At 40.0% G+C, this 26171-nt stretch overlaps 2 protein-coding genes across 2 annotated transcripts in view; one reads left to right on the top strand and one right to left on the bottom strand.

Annotated features, from left to right (window-relative positions):
• The window catches only part of LOC122400138 (zwei Ig domain protein zig-8-like), a 239884-nt gene that overhangs the window by 191974 nt on the left and 21739 nt on the right, over positions 1-26171 (bottom strand). The gene's annotated exons all lie outside the window — the stretch shown is intronic.
• LOC122400137 lies at positions 3166-8698 on the top strand. Its single transcript, XM_043401417.1, has 6 exons — positions 3166-3307; positions 4253-4509; positions 5761-6030; positions 6559-6692; positions 6778-6943; positions 7823-8698. The coding sequence occupies exons 2-6, from the start codon at positions 4255-4257 to the stop codon at positions 8231-8233; spliced, it is 1236 nt and encodes a 411-aa protein (XP_043257352.1). The 5' UTR covers positions 3166-3307; positions 4253-4254; the 3' UTR covers positions 8234-8698.

Below are 26171 nucleotides of genomic sequence, written 5' to 3'. Positions count from 1 at the left end.
CGAAATCAATTATCATTATTGTAGATTTAAACTAATTTTGTTTCGATAAATTATAAAAATATCGATGAAAATTATTTAAACGTTTCGAAATGTTCAAGTGAAATTTTACTTGCAAGCTTTTATATCAGATTTCGTAAATAAAGGAAATTCATTTCGTGTGAATTTTCTTTATGAGTTCTCTGCGTTCGAGATGCAAACACACTTGTTACATAATATGCAAACGGTCTGTTGCAGATGTAACCTTGACTACCATTTGTCTCGATTATTAATTCAAAGCTACGACTTCGATTTTCCGGAAAATGAACGCCTCTGGCAGATTAATTTCTCGTGTCTTGTTGTCGGTCGCAAAATGATTAACGTTTCCAGAGGAAAAAATATGTAAATAGTTCCGTATCGATGCGTTCTATGAGATCTTTCCTTCGAGAAGGAAGTTTTGAAAATCACTAATGGATTCTCGATGCACATAGCAACGAAAACAAACGATAATGTATGCGTACCGTTGAATCTCCAAGATGACAAACTGCTTGTATACACACAGTGGATTCACGGTCATTGCGATTCTCACATAATCCCAGTGTACACGGTCGGTAAGTCTGTGAACAGTTCTAAATCGAATCAAGCTTTACGCAGGTTACGTAATTATGTATCAACGCCAGTATCTGCGATCGCGTACTCCAAATAGAACCGTTGTCGCGATAGAAACGTCCATCCAGGTATCGTTGGATAATTGATTACTGGTCCAACGACGGAGGAGCTTGCAAAACAAAAGCGAGAGCTTTGCGTTTCCTTAACATTATTGGTGGTTCAAATCTAGAATATCGAATAAATGTTGAAGGCTCGCCAAGTGCGTGCACGCTTGACCATGACATAGAATAATGTATTCATAAACGTTACCAATGACACTGCTTGTTATCGTTTCCCATTCAGACTCTCCAGTAATAGATACTACGCAAACATAATATAACCAGTTGTTAGAAAGCTAAAATAAAATTTGCTCGACTCTGATAACAAGATCTGTTCCAAGTACACAGTTTTTCTATTATAAAGTGTCAAGTATGGCCTACTGTCGTCGATCGTTTTAAAATTTTTACCCGAAACAATAGGCAGTTTCGACCTTCGATTCGTGAGGTCTCCGGGTTCGTCGTTACGTAACTTCACGGAACACCACGAGGGTAATGACAATAATAAACAGTGACTTGCACCCGTGTTCTGGAACTCGTGACGAATGTCGTGGGAGGGGATTTCATAATAGCATCAATTGACTTCCGTCGACCCAACTGTGTAAACCGCTGTTCAAGTTCGCGGAAGCGTGTCACGTAAACGCACTCGTACAACCGCTCGAGGCGGCTCATGTTTAATCACTGGCTTGTCGATGATTGAGGCTCGTCAAATGACTGTGTACTTTTGCGACCCGACTAGCGACTTGCGGCTGTTTTTGTTTCATGGAGCCACGAAAAACCTGAGCAAACGTGTATCGTTTCATCCAGCTTGATCTTTTCACCGCCATTTTTTTTAGAAAAGACTTATTGCAACTATAGTTCGATCTCTCGATGCAACGCCTAAACCATGAACAACTTGTTTTGTTCGACTAAATCGCTAAAACAATGCAGAATTTCGATTCAAACAAGAGCCTCTTCTCGAGAAATTTCACCATAAAGTTCTATTTTAAGTAATGCATACCTAACATTGGATGAAAGCAATGCCAAGGATGAAACTTAAAGGAGATGCTCTCAACAACAAAAATCTAATCGACGTTTAAAAACTATATTTGATAAACTGTTTTCTCTATTCATATTATTTAAAAGAAAATCAATGTTAAATATTTGTGGAAAATCTGAATCGGAGAGACGCGTGAGTCAGAACAGACCTAGGTGTGCAAGGGACGAGTAAACTACTATCAATTGACTCCCTCCCTTTCTGACAGCGAACACTGATCCATCAGATTCGAGAAAACAATACTCTGTAACGCGCCAGACGCGAACGATCGCTGCATTACAATATTATGATAACATACGCGCGCATCGTGCCGTGTACGAGCTATTCGCAGCCGGTGCATCGGGATTCAGTGCACTGAATTCCAATGTCATTTCACAACACTCGTTTCACAACAAACTGGATGCAAACGACAGGTAAACGTATCAGAGGATCGCCGAGGCGACGCATCATCGGCATAAATTACAGAATTAAAGTAACCTGTTCGGCCAACGACGCGTACAATCATCGTTAATATCACTGGACGTGCCTCCGAGCCCCTGATAAAACACTCGACCCGTTATCAACAATCGCCATCGCTCAACTCCGCGATTCTTGGCGGTTCTATTTAAATCGTTATCCTTTACTATAATAATTGCACGCAAAGGTTACTGTCTTGGTTACTTGCAAGTTATCGATGCATTCTTGTTTATCTAATAAGAGGTTCCATTTAGGTCGTTATCCTTTGCTATAATATTTGTACGTAAAGGTTAATTTCTTGGTTGTTTGCAAGTTATCGATGCATTCTTGTTTATCTAATAAGAGGTTCTATTCAGGTCATTATCCTTTGCTATAATATTTGTATGTAAAGGTTACTTTCTTAGTTACTTGCAAGTTATCGATGCATTCTTGTTTATCTAATAAGAGTTTATCTAATAAGAGGTTCTACTCAGGTCATTATCCTTTACTATAATATTTGTATGCAAAGTCTATTACCTTGGTTACTTGCAAGTTATTGATGCATTCTTGTTTATCTAGTAAGAGTTTTAATCTAAGGCATGTCTCCAGGCAAAGCGATAACCAATTTTATCGAGAAGCAGATCGATAACAGATATTCGAGTGCGATAATATTTCCTTTACTATAAAATTTTTCATATTTTTTTTTTATTTACAAATTCATATACCTGTATAGTAAATACGTTCACGTTAGTCTACAGTACATCTCGGTATTTCGGTTAATCTCTTCAATTGATCTATATTATGTATAAAATGCAATAGGGTCGAAAGAATAAAAAAAGTGGCCGTGTGGTGGAACAAGAGTCCTCTAATCAGAGAGTTCGTGAAATTAATAGTAAATTAGATATTTCCTATTATTTCATTTCCTTATTAGGAGAGACAGAATCGTTCCTGTATTACTTAATTATTATCCGCACGTGATAATTATAGATAATACACACGGTCTGGGGGTCTTATCGTGATATAAGTATTGTGCGGTAGGCTCGTATAAAGCGTGACAGTTTGATTCTCCGTGGCTCACTCCGTACTAGACATCCACGGAGGCAGAGCACAGTGATCCATTAGGTGTCCGATCTTCGAGCCGCTTTTAAATCCGCAGGTCAGTGGGCGAGGATCACGTGTCCCGTGCGTTTTCCAATCGTTCCCTTCGACGCGTGAGTTCGTCGCGAACAGTGCAACACATTTTCACGGAAATATTTCCCGTACACGGGACAAATGTTACTGTTCGAATCCACCGTAATACCGTGTCGATCACGTTCTCGCGCGTGTGATCTCCGCCTGATCTTCCAACGTAGTGAAGTTCTGGTATTTTTAGATCGCCCAACTGAAATAATGTGTAATATTTCAGGGGTGAAAGTAAGAGTTCTCCGCGTGCACGATGTGCCAGTGCCAGTAACGTGTTTCTAGACAGGCAGGAAACGTCGTTCGAGCATAGAACGCGTCACGCGTTGCTGAGGTCAAGATAATTGGTTTTCGCTTCTAATCGCGTCCCGTGATATTAAAATCACAGCTTGCATAAAATGTTCATTCATCACAGCCTCTCCGGGATCCAACCGAAATAAACGTATTTAAATATACCATTGAAATAATTGAAATTTACGACGCGACTGTTCCGGGAAATAATAAGAGACGTTTCGCGATTTTATATATTTTGTAACTTCAAAGTAAGTTCTTTGTTTTTGCTTTAAGTTTCGTTAAAATGCCGCGGTTTAACGAAGGAATCTCGCTGACGAGATCTCGAGCCACGGGAAAAAGGCAGGGAGGGAAGTATTTCCGCGTTCCGTGACGTCTCTAATTGAAACAACGATCCGTGGAACGCGATAAACGTTCGCCGTGAATATCGAGGGCCGAAGGTGCACGGGGAAAGACGTAAACGGGGAAGAAGAGGTACGAACGCGTCGAAGGTGGAAGAAAGAAACGGGAAGCGTGATAAATCTCGCCGCGAACAATAAGTTACCGTAAAGAATCGTTTCCGCGTCTCCCGGCGCGTCGAGAAGAACAATGATTTGTCGAGGAAATTCTCCAATTCCAATTCCAATTTCAGAAATGGCCCTAGAGGCACCGTCGTGGCTGAACGTCGACTTCACCGAGAGGATACTGCGACTGACGGGGGACGACAACAACGTCCAGGTGAACGATATATTTATAAAACCGGCCACCAACAAGGGTGACAACTATGTCAGCGATATGATGAGGGTGGTCGTGGATTTCACGCACTTCGAGGGGGACAAGAAGCTCGACGGGAAGAAGTCGCTCTTATTCAAATTCGAACCGCTAGAAGAAGGACCGCGAAAGGAATTCGTAAGTCATTGAAATATTTTCTTATTCGAATCCATTGACACCGCTGTTATTCCATCTTTCAAAGTGTATTATCCAAAGTTTCGTTAGTCAAATTCAGTCGTTATTGAAAAATTGATATGAATAATATTAATACTCCTAATTTATTTGGAATTGCTCGTAAAATAGAATATGCAAATAAAAAATATCGTTCTGGTTTAATATGTTCTGGTGTACATAAGTCGATGATCAACCTTTACTGATCAATTAAAGGTTGTTTCAAATCAACATCGTTATATATATATCAATAGGCTGCGGATATTTATGTCAATAAAATATGTCAAAATATGTCAAATATACGTCAAATATGTATCTATAATATGCCAAAATATACAGGAATATGCAAAATATATCAAAAATATGTTCAAATAATTTTATTACTTAAACATAAAAATAATTAATTATAATTTAAATTGCAGTATGTTGCGAGTATTATTTCTTAAATGGATTATTGGGGTCTCTGGGGCCCTCCTCAAGTTTGAACTAATAATTATTTAATGTACGTCAATTATTTGAAAATTTATGTAATTTTCTATTAGTTCATTATTTTTTAAATGCTTTAAAGTTGATTTCCATTTACTAATTTGGTAAAAATCAACATTAAGTAAAATAATTCAGTTGAGATTTAACTTCAGGGTTAAAGTCAATTTATAAGCTGGGAACGAACCCTCAACATTACAAGATGTGATTTTGGCATATTTGAATTTGTTGAAATAGCATGCTTTAATTATTTTAGGTTCCTTAACAATCTGGGCTCATAGAATTAGTTTACCTAGAACCCATCTGCCAAGAATTCTTCAGACTTACCGAATAATACTATTCAGAGTATCTATGACTCATTGTAGGTAAACACATAGGTTGTCAATTCTGCCCATGATTATCATATTCTAACGTTGAATCAGTAGACTGAAATAGATGTTCGTAAGCCCATATGAGCATCCATTTTACGAAAAGAAATGCAATAAACATATATGACATACACAGTATGTTTTTATAAAAAATATGCAAAATAAAAAATAGATTTTTAAGGACTTCTAATGATGAAACAAACTTCTATTTATCCGCAGTCTAGTTATCAATATTTCTACTCTCGTTCAATTTTCCTAAATCGAAGGTTCTGAAAGTAAATGTGAAAAACAATTCTTTTGAAAAATCACCGACGCTTAATTTAGGAAATCAACAATTCTCTAAGCGTTCTATGTAATGTTTCGTAAGATCCATCAAGCTCAAGTATTCGATACCGAGATCTTGATGATGACGGACACTTTGAAGAAGATGAACGACCTGCTGAGTTCAGGGCCCCGTCTCAGCGCTCGAATTCTTCACGTACGATTGGAACGACCGTTGTGTTTGATAATAGAGGACCTGGCGCCTTTCGGATTTCGCATGGCCGACCGTCAAGCCGGTATGGACCTAACACACTCGATGATGGCAATCCAAGGAATAGCCAGATTCCACGCCAGCTCGATCGCGCTATACGAGAAGGTAGATACTCCTCATGAATGCGCTAGAACGAAAACCACTTCCTTTTCCCACCGTTATCCTCTTTACTCTTTCGACTCACTGACCACCGAAGAGGTAATCCTTGAAGCGATTAATGGAGAAAGAACGCGCGACATCCGCCGGATTCGTTTCTCTTTTAGAGCCAAGCTTATACCCCAGGGATATTTAGCTACCCCCATTCTAGCCGCTTCTAAATCAAAATTCTAGGATCGGTTATCATTACCCTATAACAGTTTCACTCTATCCATAATCTTTTAAAGTTGCATTTTATACTTTTTATCTTTTGAAATTATCATGCACTATAATGGCAATGGCCGACTGGTTTCATCGAGTCTCTGTGAAATTGTAACAATTGGCATAAATCATCTGACAAATTTTTAGCTTCTTCTTAAAACCGTTGAAATAGTAGAAACGAAAGAAACAATCACAACGCGCGTGACATTTAACAGCGATTATCGTATAAAAACTCCAACAATTCGAAATAACGAATAACTTTTACGTAAATCGCAGGAACCGAAACAGAAGGAAATGTATAAGAAGGGTATGTTCAGGGCTGATTACTCAAAAGAAGCTCTTGATATGTTCTCGGGCATGTGCAACACCCTTGCGCATGAAGTAGATAGCTGGCCAGAGTTAACAAAAGAGTAAGCACCATCAAGTCTTATTATTTAATCGGCGAACGGGATCATTGCATGCTGTTGAGTTTCACCGTATCGATGAAATCCACAGGTACGGGGCCAAACTTCGGGCACTTGCACCTCACATTCACACGCTAGGCTTGAAAATGACAGAGCAACGCAACGACGAGCTCAACGTGATCAATCATGGCGATGCTTGGGCAAACAACATGTTGTTTCGATACGATAACAACTCCAAGCCTGTAGAACATATTTTCGTAAGTATCGACGTACTTCCTGATAATTTCCTAATAATTAACCCGTACCATTATGCTAATCGGAGTTAACAACTGTAATTAATATCAGTTCGACTTCGCGTAGAAATCAATGCTCTACTTTCTTTCTTAACTCTCAAGTGGACCCTCGATCTCGTAATTATTTTACATGATGTTGATTTTTACCAAATCGGTAAATAAAAATCAATTTTTCTTTAAAGCATTTAAAAAATAACGAAGTAATAGAAGATTAAATTTTTCAAATAATTACATCGAGAACCGCAGCGGCTTTAAGTGGACTCTCGATATCGACTGAATTATTTTACATGACGTTGATTTTTACCAAATCGGTAAATGAAAATCAATTTTTCTTTAAAGCATTTAAAAAATAACGAACTAATAGAAGATTCAATTTTTCAAATAATTACATCGAGGACCCCAGCGGCCCCAATAATCCACTTAAAGGTTAAGTTATAACGGAATCTTCTAGTAATTAGTTTTCCTGAATGCGTTAAATACATGAACTATATATTTTAATACATATTAAAAAATTGGTGTGTTTCGCGTAAATCCTCGAGGCTCGCGTTCTTTCGAACGGTTTTGGTTTATCGCGAAAGAAGAGGCACCGCGACAAAAGGCCACCGCTTCGAATCCCTGTGCGTTATGAATAATGCAATAAATCCGATTCGATCGCATTTAGGTACATTTTCCGCCTGTCTGTTCGGGTTTTGCAAGGAGTCGCGTTCGCGTGTAGATGGACTCTCGACAGTGACGACTTCCTAAACGCGATCCACGCTTCTTTCTCCCCCCTCCCCCCCCCAAATCTGGCGATTTTCAATTCAATTCGCGCCATACTTTAAATCGATCGACGTTCGATTGCAGGTGGATTTCCAATTATGCCTTTACTGCTCGCCCGCGATCGACCTGCACTACTTCCTGTCCACCAGCCTGTCGATAGATGTTTACGATAACAAGAGGGACGTGTTGATGAACGAGTACCTGCGTACGTTGTGCAGCACGATGAAACAGCTTGGTTGTAAAACAGAGCCACCCACCATGGACCAACTAAAAAAGACCATGAGGGAACGAGAGACGTACGCGTTTATAGCGTCGATCTTCGTCCTGCCAGTGGTCTTGGTGGATAAGAACCAAGTGAAAACGATAGACGAAATGACACCCAACGAGAATGGTATCATCGACACTCCCGCCGTCAGGAACCCGCTTTACAAGAAAATAATGCTCAAGAGATTGGTCAGGTTCATGGAACTGGGTATCCTCGAAGTTCCGACGTAAACCGTTTCACGACTCTTCGAAAGAATAATTAAACAAGGATCGAGGAGACCCGTTATGGTTTAATCCGCGTGTTTAGGCTGTGGAACCGCGACTTAACCTCAGAGTCGAGTTTATTCGGTGACGGTGCTAGAAAGATTCGCGACTCGTTCGCTAGTTGTGATACTGACAAACATAATGTTCATTGAAACGTTGAGCATCGAGCGGGAACAATTTGAGTAACCAAAGCTCCACATTCTCTCACGCAATGTAAGATAGGCTAACGCCGAATTGTATTTAAGGAAATTCACGACGCGCACTTAGTTTTATTAATCCATCGACGAGATAGTACAAATCGAACGACACGTTTCTTACTTATTGTTCGAAATAGATTAACGCGACAATGGGTTCACGATACGATCGTTGGTTAGTTTTCCTCTTGCGTTGATAAAATATATTTACTAGCGGACTGAATTGTTTCACGAGCAAGGAAAAAGAATACAAATAAAATTCTACTTAGTTTGACAGTTCATTAGACGCAATGACTTTTAAACTCGTTGAAACTTGTTTTCATAAAAAGAGGGTAAAATGATTAATCGAAAATTCGATTATCAGACACTGATCTAACCCCTAATGTTCAATGCTAAAACATTGTAGCTGTATCAAAACGATCGTATTCTTGTCTTAGCTACTTTCTTTCTAATGCCATCTGTGCTTGTATTCATTTCTAATCTGTCTAGATATAACAACATTCTTTTGTTTATATATTTATTTATTTGTTTAAAGTCGCATCAACCGCTAAGGGTAAATTAGAAAAATATGGTCGATTCGAAAATACAGTGTTACACTTTTACTTTGGCATTTACATTTGTTTTTAAAATTGTATCGAACAAATTTCACGAACAAAATAAATAAATGAAGAATTAAATGAGAATATTGAGCCCAGAAGTTCGCGTGGAAATTTTTTTTTCCAACTATACACATCTTATTCGATTCCTAAATATTTTCACCATTTTCAAAATGATTTGGCCAACGATAATGATTTCGAGGGTTAATCGACTTCCTTTAATTCTCCTCCGTGATTACTCGCGCGCCGTCATTGAAACAGTCGTTCGACCGTTTCGCGCGTAAATTCTCGCCGTTAAGCGGGAAGATTTAAGAGCGAATTGTACTTTCGCGACATGCAAACGAAACGTGCCGCGGCGTTTTGAATAAATGCTCGTGTCACGTTTCCTCGTACACGGCCGCGCGATGACCGTTTCGGGGGGAAACAAAGAGATGAAATGCTAGCGTGGACGATGAAATTGCTGTTGAACATGCGTCGCGCTGCCGCGTACCTATTTTATGGATTAATTGCACCCCCACAGTCGCGACGCGTGACTGACGGCGTGTCCGTACGTTTGTAAAACTGAATTGGTTTCTGTGTAGTGTCGAGCATAGTCGACGAAATGATTATGACATCAAGATTTAACGCGACCCGGGAAGAATTTTCCATCCCGATAATGACTAAATAACGCACGTTTGATTAATTTGCGAAACGGAACGTAATTACGCCCGTCGTGAATTAATTATAATTACCGCGCGACAGTAGTATTTCGAATATAAAAGTTGAAATCTATTACATGAAAATATCTCCGTACTCCATGAATGTCGTTCGAAATTAACAGGCAATTAAGTTCGATGGACTGGACAGGAATGACACGCGTACTCGGCCAGTTATTTCAATCGTACGTCCATGAATTTCATATATTGATTTTATATCCAGAGACGTATGCACGTACGCGACACTTACCACCCGTGGTCCGCTAACGAGCTTCATTCAAAGGATCATTCGAACAAATTACAGGCCAATTGTAGAGACCAGGAATATCACTTATTTCGAACGAGTCTCCGCGCCGATCAGAGCTCCTTCAATTGTTTAACAAGCCACGTATGAACGATCCTGCGATTCCGAATCAAAGTAGTAACCTTATTTCCAGGCAGCGACGAACAGTGTGCAAAAATGTTCGAAACGAGGACAAAATTAAGCGAAACGGCATTTTTCAAAGTAACGAATATTGTTTATACGAGGTGCTATACCAAGGTACAAGGAATCATACAAAATTAACGAGAAAACCTAAGTACAAACTTGTTGAATCATAATTTTATGTCAATTTTGATTGATTGATATGATTTGAAAGTGAGAATTTATTGTGTCTGCCTTTAATGTATACACTTTGGAACATTTTTTTTTATTGATAATGGTATCACTGTGATTGCATAATGAGATAATATCATTAGTATTACTTTGCAAAGAAAAATCAGTTTGACTAACTTTCATTCTCATTATGAAAAACAGAAACACGGGTACAAATGTTGGTTTTGCAAAGAAATGATTTCTGAATACGTCTACATTAATATTGAAAAAGAAGATCTTGCAGAAATTTGCAGAAGAATAAGAAAATCGTGATTTATGAAAATAGACAACTAAATTTTTCAGCGAAAATGAAAAGTTTCAAATCATTCTAAAAAAAATATTTTTGATTGCGGGAGTCAATTACAAACATTTTTGGTGAATACACATACCCCCGAAATCCTACGCAATTTCGAGAAAAAAATTCCTTACCAAAAATATAATGGCTGATCATAAAATTTCATGCGTATGTTTAAAACATCATAACTTCTGAACGGATTGGAGGATTTTAATATTTCAAAAGGCAAACAACGCGTATTTTACTCAAGAATGTGTAGTAATTCCAAGAATATTGGAAGAGTTGTTCCTTAACCTTGAAAAGTGAGGAAAACATCATAAAAATGGTCCAATTTTCAAACAGCCATAACTCATACAATAGTCAATAAATCCTATTGAAATTTAGTCTGAAAGTAGAGCTCATGGATACCTACAAACAAGTATTAGACAATATTTCCGTACAGCGTCAAACAAATTTGATACAAATCAAAAACGAATTTTTAAGAAAAATCGACAGTGGGTAGCTGCCTAAATTTTTCGTAAAAAAAAAATTCAAATCGTTCTAAAAAAATTATTGACAGTTGTGGGGGTCAATTGCAATAATTTTTGGTAAATAGACATACCTCCGAATTCCTACCCACTTTCGAGCAAAAAATTCTTTACCGAAAATCATTTTCCCAAGGGTGGCCGAACACCCTGTATATTAAAAAGTATTTATATATGTAAATTTGTCTTTTACATATACTTTATACGTTAAACAACACTTGTTCTACATAGTTATGGTTTAAGCAAATAAACTACGAATATTATACTTTTAGTTGTTCAATATACTGTTTGTTTCTCAATTGTATTATATTGTGTAATATCTTATGTTATATTGAAAATATTTTTTATTAACGAACGATTAATTCAAACATTAATTTGATATTAGATCCGTAATCAGCGACCCCAAAAACTTTAATTTACTAATTTTCGTACAAATCTAAGATCGATTTCATATTTCTTCCGCGTTTTTGCCACTTTTGCACACTGCGCGACGCTGTATAGTTGAATCTTGACTATTAAAAATCTTTTAAAATTTCTTCGATAGTTAACCGTTCGAAGGAAACTGGAAACATTTCAACAAACAGTTCCACGACTGGAATTAATACCGCGTCGAGTGGTCTATCTTCGAACTCGACGATCCATCCAGGTGGCGCGAAGCGAAATAATGGCGGTGTGTGAAATTGTGTAGATTTCGTAGACACCGCGGGCATCATGGAGGATGCGATTAACTCCGAAAGCTAATTAATATCTTCAAAGCCCGTTGCACGCATTTCGCCTTTCAATTAAAGCGTGCCGGTGTTTGTCCATGCGCATATTTATGCGTGCAATCGACACGCGTTTGTGCACGAACAGGCGCGTGTACGTGACGCGAAACAAACGATCAAATTAATCACCACGATTGCTGTCCGCGATATATTCGAATAAACTTCGATTAAACGGATCTCGTATGCTACGATGTCTCGAACGCGGGACGTCTTTAATCGGTTCCTGGCTAAACGCTCGAGCAAAAGGAAAGCAACGAGCGTTTCGCGTACCCAGAGTTTCGAGATCTCGAAATCAAATTTCGAATCGTCTCTGGATTATACGTGCGTTTCACTTGGTTTGTTTCTCCTTTCCTTCGTATCCACGTACTCCGCGCTGCGAAATTGCGCGGAACGTTTCCTCGCTGCCGTCTTATCAGAAAAGTTGCAGAGTTGCGAAATAAAAAAAAAAAAAAAACGTAGGAAAAAAAAAATAAACAGACCATCGAGAAGAACGTTCACGACGTTTTCATTATCTTGTCGCAACGAATTCCCCGTGCACGCCGTAAGATTTTCATGGCCGGCAAACGAAAGAGAATTCTCTCGTTCCCACCGTTACCGCTTTCTTCTCTGTTCCTCGCTGAAGTTGTAATTAAAAATGCACGGCCCTATCGTCGTTACGTTGATACGGCGGAAAAGAAATTCTAGGAAAGTTCCGCGACGCGTATAATTTTTCACACGGTACCCCGTCCGACGCTGGAAACGCTCCCACGGGGACAAATATCGTCCGCAATAATCGATAGGAAGTCTCGCGAGAAACTTGGCGCTTCCATAGGTAGCGACGATAGGCGACGAGACGACAGACATATTGTTCAATGCAGTAAGTAATAGGCAATTCCGATAACAAATAAGTTGTTGCGGCGATATCATTAGTCATAGTCTTCTGCTGCGCTATGCACGGACAAAATGACACCTCCGTGCGATCGTTCATGTCTCTCGTCGCGTCTACGGCTTGTAAAACGCGAAACTTCTCCGTGGAAATTTTATTAGCTGCTTCAAACGTCAATTAATTTAGCGTACAAATTGCCACTTTCGCGTGTCTCCGGGAATAAAACAAAAATTGGGTATCTTACAGTTTTACCGGGGCTGCTAATAGATCAGAAAACTATCGTGTTGTACGAGAATTCGACATCTCATTTGATACATTGATTGTCACGTGACCTATATGAGGTTGACTAATTTTTCACGGAGTCAAAAAAAAATGAATCTTCAAGGTTAGATATTAGACTATTGAATTTTAACGAGGCTGTCAAAATCGGTTGACAAATTATGGGTATGCTAGTTTCCAATTGTCTAGAGACGAAGTTTCGTTCTCGTGAACAATTTCAGGTGTTTGGTTTGGCAATCAACGTGGTAAACCGTGTTAATCGAAATCGTGTTAAACTTGTTAAATAGCAGTCAACAAACTGTCGAAGCAAGCGAAATGTCATGAAATAATTATTGTCGATAACGTCAGAAATATTTAATGGAACTGTTATTAATTAAATTATTTGAATGATTTATTATGATTGGAATATTTCGATAAATAGTCTAGTATCACGTACATAGGAAGTACTAAAACTTTCCGAAGATACTACTGTGTGCTCCATAACTGAACCACTGTTATAAGCGGCAAAGCTTCCCCTTTGAAATGGTATTTGGATTATGTCGATCAAACTTTTCATTTCGGAGATATCGTAATTTAAATGAAGGGGCAATGTTTAAATATCAGCTACCTGAATCGTAGCAATCGTGACCTAGTGAGGTAATGTTTACTATTTACTACGGGTCAATGACTTCACAGATGTCAACGAAGAAAAGTAAACAATCGCTTCAAACCCTTATACCTCCGGAATTAGATACCCCATAGACTCGAAATAAGCTTCATTTTAAAGGGCTTTCTATCATCTAATCACGCCCTTAAAAACGACGACCTTGAACAGTCCAACTTGCCCGAATTCAAAGCGGAATGTTAAAACTTTATTCCCCGATGGGTTCATCGTTAACCCTACCCCGGTCGAGAGCTCACCGAGGTCTGGTGACTCGGGAAATTAATAAAAAGAACTAGAAGGGTTATTAAAGGGGATCGGGAGGGGGGGACAGAGAAAGAAGAAGTAGAAAATTACTGCCATTCCAGGCGAAATTGAAGCGCTCGTCCAACGACCGCCGTAACCGGTCGTTCCAGCATCGTATAAGTATATAGTATATATGTATGTATTCGAGCCCTTTGTCTCGAGGAACTGATGCGGTATCACGTGTATAAAAGTAATATCTGTTATCCCAGTAGCAGTCAAAGGGGTCTCTTCGCGTTTGAGTTATAACGCCACACGGCGACTGTGGGCGAGAGTGTCTCGGGAGGAGGAAGAGGGCTGCGCCTCTATGTATATATTCGTCGTCTGTATGCGCTTGTCAGGGACAGAGGGTTGATAAACGCCCGCCCTGTCCCTCCCCAGCGTTTTCACCGTCGTCCCGACGACCCCAGTCATCCACCACGGCCACAATCATCCCAGCGTCGCGGTATTCATAAACTACTCAGACAACGTCTGAAACTTTGCATCACAGGCTGGCGATGCTCTGATACGGAATAATGGCGACGGCATAGTAATGAAGATTGTGCACGTTCGCGCACACCGGACGACGACGACCAAGTATGAATTTTCCATTCGTGTCCGACGAGCACTCCCGATGACGCGAACGTTTCGCCCCGTTTTGTTGCGCATTATCGCGCGCGAAAATTGATTAATCGCGCGAACTGCGAGCGGTCGTTGTTCCGAGTAGCTCGGCGAAGAATTCCTAGACGTCGCGGCATAGAAACGCGAACGTCGACTTTGCTCAAGATAAATTAGCGCACCGCGAGACCGATGAAACGAGACGAGCGTACTGTATCGTGGATTTTGTATATTTTAGTAATTCATTGAGGAGTCAACTTTGACCCCTTGGGGAGTCTGATATGTCACAAGTTCTTGATGTCAAGTTTCACGATCATATGTATTAAAGCAACACATTTTTCCATTCGCGAGGTATACGTAAAACAAATCTATTCTTCTTCCTGGTATTGTACGAGCAAATTCGAACCGTTTAAATTCAACCATTGACTGGGATAAACTCAAAAACTCATTGACCGAACTGTAGCAAAAATTGTGTCAAAAATTGAAGTTCTTAATTATATCATTCATTGAGAAATACCTTGCTTTTTTATTACAGATCCATATAAAATGGTAAGTCGCGCGTGAGTACACCTACAAGGCTGTAAAATATATCAATCATTGTTTTCATCTTATAAAATAAAAAATTTTGTTTAATACATTTTCAGGCGTCTAAAGGTATATCCCTCTTTAACGGGTATTTAACCCCGCGAATAAATAAATAAATAAACAAAATTGAATAGTACACGTTTTAAAAGTTATTTGGAATTAAATTGTACGGCAAGAGGTTAACGGGAAACAGATACGCCGGCAAAGATCCACGTATGTATATTCGACACCTTTCGTATATAAAGAATTCCAATAATTACCCGTGTAATTGGCTTCCTAATGGGAATCGGCCATTAACGCGGTGTCGCGAACGACGTAGCGCGATGCGTGACGAGAGTAATAGTCCCAGCGTTCGCGCGGATCACGCGAACGTTAAAAATAATCATTTGTTTCTATCAGTTTCAATCTGTGCCGCAACGCCGGAACGCCGGAACGCGTAACGGTCCTCCAATGACCGATTCGATTATAATCAAGGGAAATCGGCGTCGTTACACAATCGTGCCATCGTCCGCGAAGCACTGATTTCGGGGGCGTAGCGCGATGGATGGCTGCGAACAGGCCGGCCAACGGGGGATGGCACGAGGGACAGGGCAGAATAAATAAACGCCATAATTCACGTTCAACAGTTACGAACGGTTCAATTCGCAATTGGAACCGGTCCAACGGCAGAGGATGCGGATATAGACGAACGCCTGGCAACCGGGGACGCGGGACGTCGCGTGACAGGGGGAGGTGGCGCGATGGGGTTGGTCGAAGCGACGAGTAGGGAAGAGCTGAAAGCATTACACGACGAAGGGACAAACAGCTAGTCGCTTCTGTGTACGACGACGAACGTTGCCTGAAATTAATTTAAAAGGCAGTATTTCCTGCCGCGGGCTTTACACCTGCATAATCTCACGCGGCGCTCGCTATTCCATGACCGTTCTTCATCCCCCACCTACCGCCAGACCCACCTAGTTGCCGGTTAAAAATAAGTGGATTAAGGTAACTTGATAAAGCGAGGATCACGTTTTATCGGGTTAAAGAAAACCCCTTCCAGCAGCCATCCCATCGTACCGATCCGACTCTCCCTCTCTCTCGCCACCCACGTCTCTTATTATTTCCGTTTTACGTCTTCCCGCCACCTATCACACGTTCTTATTCCACCCATGCGTTTCAGCCCCGGTTTTCCCTCTTCACGTTCTACATCCTCCCGTCTCTCGTTTCATCTAATTTACTCGGAACGCGTTGTCTTCCGCCCGTTCAGTTCCGCGTATTTTCTACGCGTGCGTCTCGCTTCGTTAATTTCTGAACGAATTTAGAAACGAAACCGAGCGCTTCCGTTACCGCGAACATTGAAATTCCCGGTACATTTTTCGCGAGGAGAATTCAAAGTATCGTTGGAAATTAGAGTGCACTCGGTAGTGGCGGGGGAGGGGGCGATCAAAGGTTTTTAAAACGTAACATTCATATTTACGTGTTTCGAGAAGCAATAGAAAATACAAGGAAGATACACAAAGTTTCGTAGAGCTTTGTTTTCAACAACGTAGCAACCCCAGGCATAGAGCCCGCATTATAAAAGAATGGATCTTATATAACGCAACTCACGTTCTGGAAACTCCATCGCAAAGTTTTGATCTCGATCCAATCGAACGTTTCTGGGTAGAAATTGACGGAAAATTAAATAACTTTACTTTATCAATTCCAAGGGAGTACTAAAGGAGGAAATTATAAAAGTTTCGGGCAATACAGGGGAAACTGCTATTGAACAATTATTGGCGAACAGCATGCATCCGCGTATTGCGAATTGTTTACTAAATGCTTTCGTAGCGCTCGTCGGGTCAATGTTCTTCCAATTCCAAGATATATTTTTATATTAGATATTTACTTTCTAGGATACTCGTTCAAACATGACTTGTACGACTGTAATAAAAATACTTGGACAATCAGAACATACTTTTACTGGACGAACTTGCTGACGTCTGTTCCATCGATCCTGGGACACTATATTTATTATTTATTTATTTATTCACGGCATTGAGACATACAAGTATAGAAGATAGTTATATAACAAAGATAAACAGAAATACAAAATTGAATGTTACGAGACTGACTGTGAATTGCAAGGAGAGTAAAGAACACTTAAATGATAGAATTGAATGGTTAAAAATATCGATCAAGCAATATTCGCGTGAATGAACAAACGATTATAAGGGTCATAAAAGCTATTAAGTGTTCGATGGTGTCCTATGTGAAATAATTCAGAACGACATAGTATTTTGCAAGGAAGATTAAATCTAAACATTTCAATGATATTCTTACTTTAACACGTTACCAAGGGGAACGAGAATAAGCGTGTGTTTTTCTAGTAATTTCTCCGATAACACAAGAAAAAAGTTGTAATATTATTCACGTATAACTCCCGAAAATTTCGATAAAATATATTAATTCGAAAAATGCTTATCACATTTTTAGTATAGAAACGTTGAAGGAATTCTATGCCAGTAAAATCACCCGTCCTGTATTTTTCCACCAGTTAAAAATAATTTGCAACGTAAGAATTAACTGTGACCGCAACAGCGTATGGGGATTGAAGCTCGTTCCGTCCATCAGTCTCCGAATTCCTCCGGCGAAAATACAAATGGTTCGCGAGCTTTTCATCCGGCGTTTCTGCGCGACACGATCCCGACCCGGGATTGTTGTCGAGCGGGACAAAGTGATAATCACCTGTTCCGCGTAACTCGCGGCTTTTTGTTGCCCCGTAGGCGGGCGCAAACTGCGCTGATGTAGGATGCATTACGTGCATCGGATGCGCGACACAGTTAGCCCGAAAATGCTAACAGCGAGCGCGAAGCGCGAGATAGCACGACGCGAAGTGAAATTAAGCGTGCACGGGGTTTTTGTACGCGTTGCTCGAGGACGCGCGCACGCGGGCAAATTGAAATTGTTTTACGGAACGCGGCGGACCTCGGGCAAATCGGGGCTCGTATCGCCCGAGGCTAAAAAAGCCCCTAATTCTCAAAGCGTCGCACGGTGCGTCGAAGAGGGGCAAAAGTAAAAAAATCAACTTTCTCATAGGCAATAATGCAATTCATAAACGCGTTGTTGGATGATATTAGGATGAGAATATGTGTTGATAAAACGAATGAACAGTCGATTGTTTTAGGAGAGGAAATTCCTTGACTGATAGAAATAATATCGCATACCGTATAAATAAGGTAAAAATTCTGTATCGTAAAGAGATTATTATTTTATTATTTTCAATGGATCTGTGGCGTTGCCTCCCATGCTCGCCACCAGAGGGATCGCGCTCTCACAAGCGCTCGACTGATCCCTCGGTTGCTATATTGTATACATTCCTCGAATGACTTCCCAATATCCCAGTCGTCTAAGGCAGTTTTTTTGGTGCCATTTTTCTATTCAAAATATTAAATCTTGCCCCTAGTATAAGTAACTTTTCTTAAAACTATCATGTAAGTAGCATTAAGTGCGACGGACATTATTTATTGTTAAGATTACGCGAGCTCTAAGTTGAGCCATTAGTCTAAATTGTAGTCCTAGTTATAAGTTAGCCGTTTGTACGTTTAGGTTTATTGTACCCCCTTGTATATATATTTATAATTGTTTTCTTGGCACAATAAACGTTCGTTAAAAAAAAGTCGTCTAAGGCAGGCTGTCCTCCTACGAAATTCTCCTGAGTTCCTAACCGCAGCGACTCAGCGCCACAGATCATATTATTAAAGATAAGTATTCTTTATTTTGAATTTTCGTTTTTCTTCCCCTTCACATTTCCTTTAAATTCCATTAAGAATTTGAACTCATTTTTCGTAAGTTTGATTAGATTTTTCTAAAATACTCCTCGATACTCCTCTATAATTTTGGCGGGAAATTTTTATGGATGTATCTTTGAAATTATCACAGCTGCTCCCATTTGTTCCTTAATTTTTTATAATTATTTATTTAAGTCATTCACAATCGCTCACAAATAGAGCTATTTTGACGAAAAAATAATAATACGACGTTCAGTCGCGTCAAATATATTCATATTCGATATTACAAGAGGAAAAATACCTGCAACCATTCTCGAAATTTTTATCTGTTGTATATGTACTCGAGGGCGATAAATTTGGCGAAAAATCGCGCCGTGCCGCAGAACGCTGAGACGACGACGGTTGAAAAGGTCGATAAATTTTTCCGAACTACGCCGCACCGTAACTCTTCGAGGCGAACCGCGGAATATGTTAATAGGGGAAGAACGAACGAGCCGAAATTGGAGTCGCCGAAAATTTAAGCGCGACCCCCCTGCCCTCCGCGGACCATTTTAATTATCCGCGTTTTGCGTCGCGCTCCGACTTATTTCCGTAATTCCCGCACCCCCTCGTGCAATTAAACCGTTCGGTGCCTCCGCCCGGCTCGAGATCCAACGGAATAACGAATTCTATAAAACTTCCGTAAATATCGGGCCGAAGATCCCCGTAATCCGGCAAGTTTGCCTCTCGCGAGGTAAATTGTTTCTTCGAGGGGGAGGAGAGAAAAATTGTTTTTATTAGAGGCCACCAGACTGTCTCGTCGCGGCATAGAAACGGGAACGTCGACTTCGCTCAAGATAAATTACCGAGAGACGGATGAAGCGAGACAAACGTATTGCACCGTGGATTTTGCATATTTTAGTAATTCGATGAGGAGTCAACTTTGACCCCTTGCCGTACGATGGGGAGTCTGACTCCTCCGATATTATGTAAAAACACGAAAGAAGAGGAAATACTACAATTATAAAATAATGGAAAGAATAATACAATGGAATATTAATGGTTTCTATAAACACTATGAACAACTACAAGTTGAGTCAAGTTTCACGATCATTAAAATCAACACATTTTTCCATTCGCGAGATATTCGTAAAACAAATCTTCTTTGTGATCAAAAACCATTTAAATTCAACCACTGACTGGGATAAATGTCCAAATGAATTAGGTGTTGACGAATCTGTTGAATTTTTCTATCGCCATTTATACTTTACAATAAATGATTTTGTTCTGTTTTCTTTTTGTTTTCTGTCAACTTATCGTGGTTCTCCAGTGAACTTATCTCTTTGATAAAACAAAAGAAGCTTCTACATGAAACCTACAAACGCACTAATTCGCAGACTATGTATCCTCTAAAATAGAAAAGCTATCAATCTTTTATCGCGATCAAGATTATGTTTACAATTTTGCATTCCCTTTTCTAGTCTCGTTACTTGTATTATTGCCATTATTTTATTCGTAATCCGGCAAGTTTGCCTCTCGCGAGGTAAATTGTTTCTTCGGATGGAGGTGGGAAAAAATTGTTTTTATTACGGGCCGCCAGACTGTCTCCAGAAAATTGTCGAAGCGTTCCAGCGAGAGAATTTCAGGATCGAACAGATATCTGAAAGAAATATAAAGGAAGCGTTTTAAGAACCGTGCCGGAATCCGTGTTCGTTTATCGCGAGACAAAGTTACGACGCAAACCGGTGTATCGGGAACATTAAATTATATCTGTGACGGAAGTTTGCCCCGATAAAGCCGCCCCTTAATACGATTCAACGTTTCTTTTGATAAATGTAATGATCGGAGAAATTCTGAGGAACGTCTGAAAATTGTAAATATTTATATACGAACGGTTCTCAATATGATTAAAGGGTAGCCTTTTCGCTATGTGTAAAAGCATTCGTGAAATAATTTGGTGGAAATTAATATAAATTCTCTAAACTAAATCGTTACGAAGTAAAGGATGTACAAAATTTCCAGTACAAATGCAATTATACTGGATTTTTAGATTACACCTCAGCTTCGAGAATTGTATATGTATATAGGAACCGAGGTGTCGGTCGGGCGCTTGTGAGAGCGCGACCCCTCTGGTGGTGGGCATGGGAGGCAACGCCACAAAATTTCCCACTGATGTCGATAGATCCGCTCGATCGTCTTTGTCTGATCGCGAACTCTTATTGTACCACCTTGGTATTTTTTACAGGCACTATTGCATCACTCAAAAACTGTGTATTTGATTAATATTTCTAAATTAAAATTACTTTTGTAAGCTTCCACTATTTTGTACACAAACGGGACTGTATCGAATAAATAAACGTAAAAAGAATCGTTGGGAAAAACGACTTGTACGGGGGTGGAGTGGCAACTGACAGTTACTATCGAAAAGATTATGTGTGTTATTGCCCAGAACAGTCGTGCGTCGTTTCATCGAACCCGTCGATAAGACGCATGGGCTCCGTAGCCTAAATGGCGCGTGCAGGAGGGTGGAATCTTGAAAGCAATAATATTCACATATCGGGTGGGGTCATCGTGCACGAGCGACGGCACTTTTTCGTCGATAATCCTCCTACAACGCTCTCTGCTTGGTACCAGACACGGTCTATCCATCCGCGTGTCTGTAGGGTAGTTTATTATTCATTGGGGTTGCATCCCCAACGCGGATAAACGGCGCATTGTTTATGCATTAGCCTACACCCTGCCTCTGGCCATCTCTCGATTTGGCCGTTGAGTCGATTCCGCCTTTTCTCACATTCGCGCTCATCAAACTTTCCCGGCTAATTGCATCTACGTCCGCCGCATTAACGAGATACAACGCGTTTAATTTGCGTTTATACAGGGCGGTTCGCCAAGATCTGCCACGCAAATTGCTTTGGAAACCGTTCGTTGAGCGGAAAAAAATATTTATCTGCGACTTTACTACGAAACATTTTTTTCGATCTCCTTGGAATGAAACCACTCTCCAATAATTTTTGGCGACTTTGTCATCTCCATTGTAACACTAGAACTACGGACAATTATAATGTACTTATTTGTACCAAAGATATTAAAACGATAGATACGCCAAGAAATACAGTTCAAAAATCTAGTCGAGTAAATTTTTTACAATTTGAGTCATTTTGACTGCTTTGGTAGTTCTAGTGTTAAAATCCGATTTTTCTATTCCCCGTTCAGTGAATTAGCTAATAAATAGCAGTATAGCGGGAGGAGAATGGAGGAAACGAATAGCAGTGTCGCATCTACTTTGAAATAATTCGATATCCACAGGGGGGACAGTTAATGATACTTTTTACCAATTCCTGCTAATATACTTCTTGCGACGAGAAGTGTTATTTACGAGGTATTTTGCAAGCGGATAGCGAACGAACCTCGAGCGAAAATTGAACGAAAGAAGCTACGCCCCGGTTTTTCGGTCATCGTTTGAATCAGACTTCCCCGGGTGAGATAAGAACCGAAGCGATTAATCAGGAATTTCTGTCGCGGACAATCGGAGTACGAAATACAGACGGAACAAAAGGGAGCCGGACCGCCTCGTATGAATAAAATAACCATTAATTCGTCGCGGCGCCCGGGACGGGAGTGATAAAATTTATAACAGAAGTAGAATTTAGAAACGGAATTCCGTTCCTCCCCGTTTTCGCCGTCCCGAAAACGGGATAAAGTTAACGAGTTTCGCAACTTGAGCTCGCCGGGTGCACTTCAATTTTCGCTTACAAGTGTCGCGACGTCGTCAGAGGCGACACATTTTCATACCGCTCTCGTGATCTCGGTCACGAAAACATGTTCTAAAAAACACTTCAAGTTTATTAGCCCGCGGCGCGTATCACGGCTGCCTCGTAAAATATCAAAGGACATCGATGCGATACAACTGTTTTCCGACTGTCGTTACGAGAATTCACCGAATCGTAGATACGGTAATTAGATTAAAATACCAGGATCACTTTTGGCGCTCTCGGGGTAGGGAATATCGATATCAAGACCATTCAATTTGTGTTATCGCAAAATAATGAATGTCAAACTTTATTATTGTTATTGAATTATACAGTTAAAACAGAATATAAAATAAAATACTAAAATAAGAGACATGCATTATTCCTCCGCCATTGGAAAGACTTGGAAGACTTTCGAGGATGGCCAGCGATACATTAAAAAGATCTATTTCATCCGTGTTTGTATTGTATAATGCAGAAATGCGATTTAAGGGGTCATGCATACTGTATTTTATAATCACCATATTTTATTAACACTGATGGACAATTTATGCTATTATTTACTAATTTGAACCAAACAGTAATATCGAGGATTATCCTATGGTTTTAAACGTGTCAATTTGACGCATTCAAATTCTAAACCTAACGTTACAGAACTCATATATGTCATTTGTTAGCAATTTATGTTGAATTTAATTGATATAATGATACAAATATACATATACTCTAATTAAAATATGGACAACGAGTGTTCGTAAACCTAGTGTTAAGGGTGTCCAGACGAACCATCTCCAGCAAAGGCATATAATTATGATTATAAAATCTCATCGGAAGTTGCAATTTATGTGCACAAAATCTTAAGAATCTATGCTGCAATCTCTCAATCATTCTGATATATTTATCAATTGTGACCATATTATGGAGGCGTACTCTAACGAAGAATGGACCAAAGTAGCATAAAGCAAACGAATAGTGTTAGTATTCAAAAATTCTTGGCAGAGACGAGTCATAGAATTGACAATAATTGATATGTGTTTCGAAAGATCTAATTTAGCAGTGAAACGAAATATGAATGAAATTTGATATGTTCGTAAAAAGAGGCATAAACAATAAATTCTTAAAACTCTATCATCTGAAATGGACCAATAACTATACTGTTTAAAGAAATTACAAATTAAGAATTTAAAGACCGTTCCCAGCTTAGGAAGTTGAAGTTGAACATAACATGGAAGGTTAAGGGTTTCCATGAAAGGTTTGCTCTTCTCGAAACGTTGTTACGCGTAACTTTTTGTTTGCATAACTGTACCATTTACCACAGCAGTTACCCACCTAATCAATTACCTGAAACGGTCCAGCCCTCGACCTTTAACAATTCAGATGTCGATTACGATACGCCCAGAAACGATATGTTTTGTACAAGAAGATTTAGATTTTTCAAAGACCGTTTTCTAGCTTAAGAAGTTGAAGTTGAACATAGCATGGAAGGTTAAAGGTTACAATTACGTGCATCTAATCACGTAGCACCTAATCAATTACCTGAAACGGTCCAGCCCTCGACCTTTAACAATTCAGATGTCGATTACGATACGCCCAGAAACGATATGTTTTGTACAAGAAGATTTAGATTTTTCAAAGACCGTTTTCTAGCTTAAGAAGTTGAAGTTGAACATAACATGGAAGGTTAAGGGTTCCCATGAAAGGTTTGCTCCTCTCGAAACGTTGTTACGCGTAACTTTTTGTCGAAGCACGGCGGTCGGGAGACAATCTCGCTAGAAAGCGGCTCTTGGCGGAACAATAGTTTCGACCAGTAATCTCGGACGGTGTTTTAATCTAAAAGAACCCCGGGTACGCCCCTGATTGCATTGCATAGTAATCTTAGTTTTTACCGTGTCTCGAGATTGGTGGAGGGGCCGCGTTTTACGCCCGGTACACCATGCACCGGGTGATATTGGGGTCATGCCGTTCCGCGACCCGCATTATACACGCCGTCACGTATAATCCCGGCGAAAATAAGGGGACGAAACGAATCCGATGGAAAAGAAATGCCTCGAAGAAATATTTGAAAACAACTTCGTTCGCCGCGTTTTAAAAATCGCCCGTCGTGTCGCGGCCCGTTCGACTAAAGTCGCCGCAAGATCTCTGCTGTTCACCAACCCCTATCGTAAATTCGACAAATTGTAGTAATTGTCGGGGATGTTTACGAATTATCGCGTTATTGCGTTCGCCAATTCTTCGAGCGTGAAGATTGAAATATTATTGTATGGTCGGAATCGAACACCACCGTTTTATTCGGATAGCGAACGAGGAATAGAAATGGCGGTCAATGTCCCTCTGTTCGGCGTGGACCTTGGGATCGTATTCGAATTTATTCGATCGACGTGGGTAAACGAACAAGCGTCTCGTTTCTTCTCCCCTATGATGTGAGTGTTTCGGAAATTATTTCGTGCAGATGGTCGCTACCACGATAAAATCTGAAATATAAGAGTACGTAAATGTAATTAAATTTCATTCGAAACTTTTCAACCGTGGTGTACGTTATGGATTTTTCAAAATCTCTATTACCGTAGAGTTTGGAACAAGCGTTCGAAGACGCCGTGCATAACCAACGACACGAAATGCGCAGAGACGAATAAACGAGAGGATTGCAATCTTCAACGCGATATAGATGAGTAAGCTAAGTGGGATAGGGGCTGTGACGCGTGAAAAGTCAACAGTGTCGAGTGCCAGCGTTGGCAAAACTTCGTATCCTGTTAACAGGATTATTGTAGGACAACCTAGTTCCAAAGTCCCAAAGTAAAATGATCCGTTATTATACGTGATACCCGCTTGCGCCTTATCGTGTAATTCTCTGTACGCTTGTGTAACGTTTCGAGTAAAATCGAGGCCGCGGGAACAATTAGCGGAATAATTAATTCAATTGTTTTCGAAGCTCCGCCCGAGGAACGCGCGATGAACAATTATTCTGTCGAATCGCGCAGGAAAATAATATTTATTACAAATGATTCGAACGAAGCCCACCTATGCGGGAAATTTGATGAAAACGCGAAAGTTGCGTTCCCCCGCCGATCATATTTTGCCAATTATTCCAGTAATTTGTAAGTGATGTGCACAGTGAATCAAAGCATGCATTATATCGCGCGCGATATTAAAAATACCAGAAGCCAACCTTTATGGAGACGGTATTATTATTCACGAGATAGTTACAGAGGGATTTCCAGCGATCAATTAATAGCTCCAAACGAGAAATTCGCGCTCCGGGCGATGCTGCAACGATTCACTTGTACAACGCTCTGAAAACGTACTCGTTAAATGTATATTAAATTATTAATTATTCGCAATGTTAATTATTGCAATAGTTTTACGGGTCGAGGGAGTTTAAAGAAAAGAGTGTCAAATACGTAGGTAGCTGTTCAGCAGACTACTTATTTCCAGGCTTTGAAGAAATCGTGAGAGCCGC

Source organism: Colletes gigas, unplaced genomic scaffold (assembly GCF_013123115.1).
Source record: "Colletes gigas isolate AHSC1104 unplaced genomic scaffold, ASM1312311v1 Colletes_gigas_Sc00016, whole genome shotgun sequence".
NCBI lineage: Eukaryota > Metazoa > Arthropoda > Insecta > Hymenoptera > Colletidae > Colletes > Colletes gigas.
This window is presented reverse-complemented; position numbering and strand designations above follow the sequence as displayed.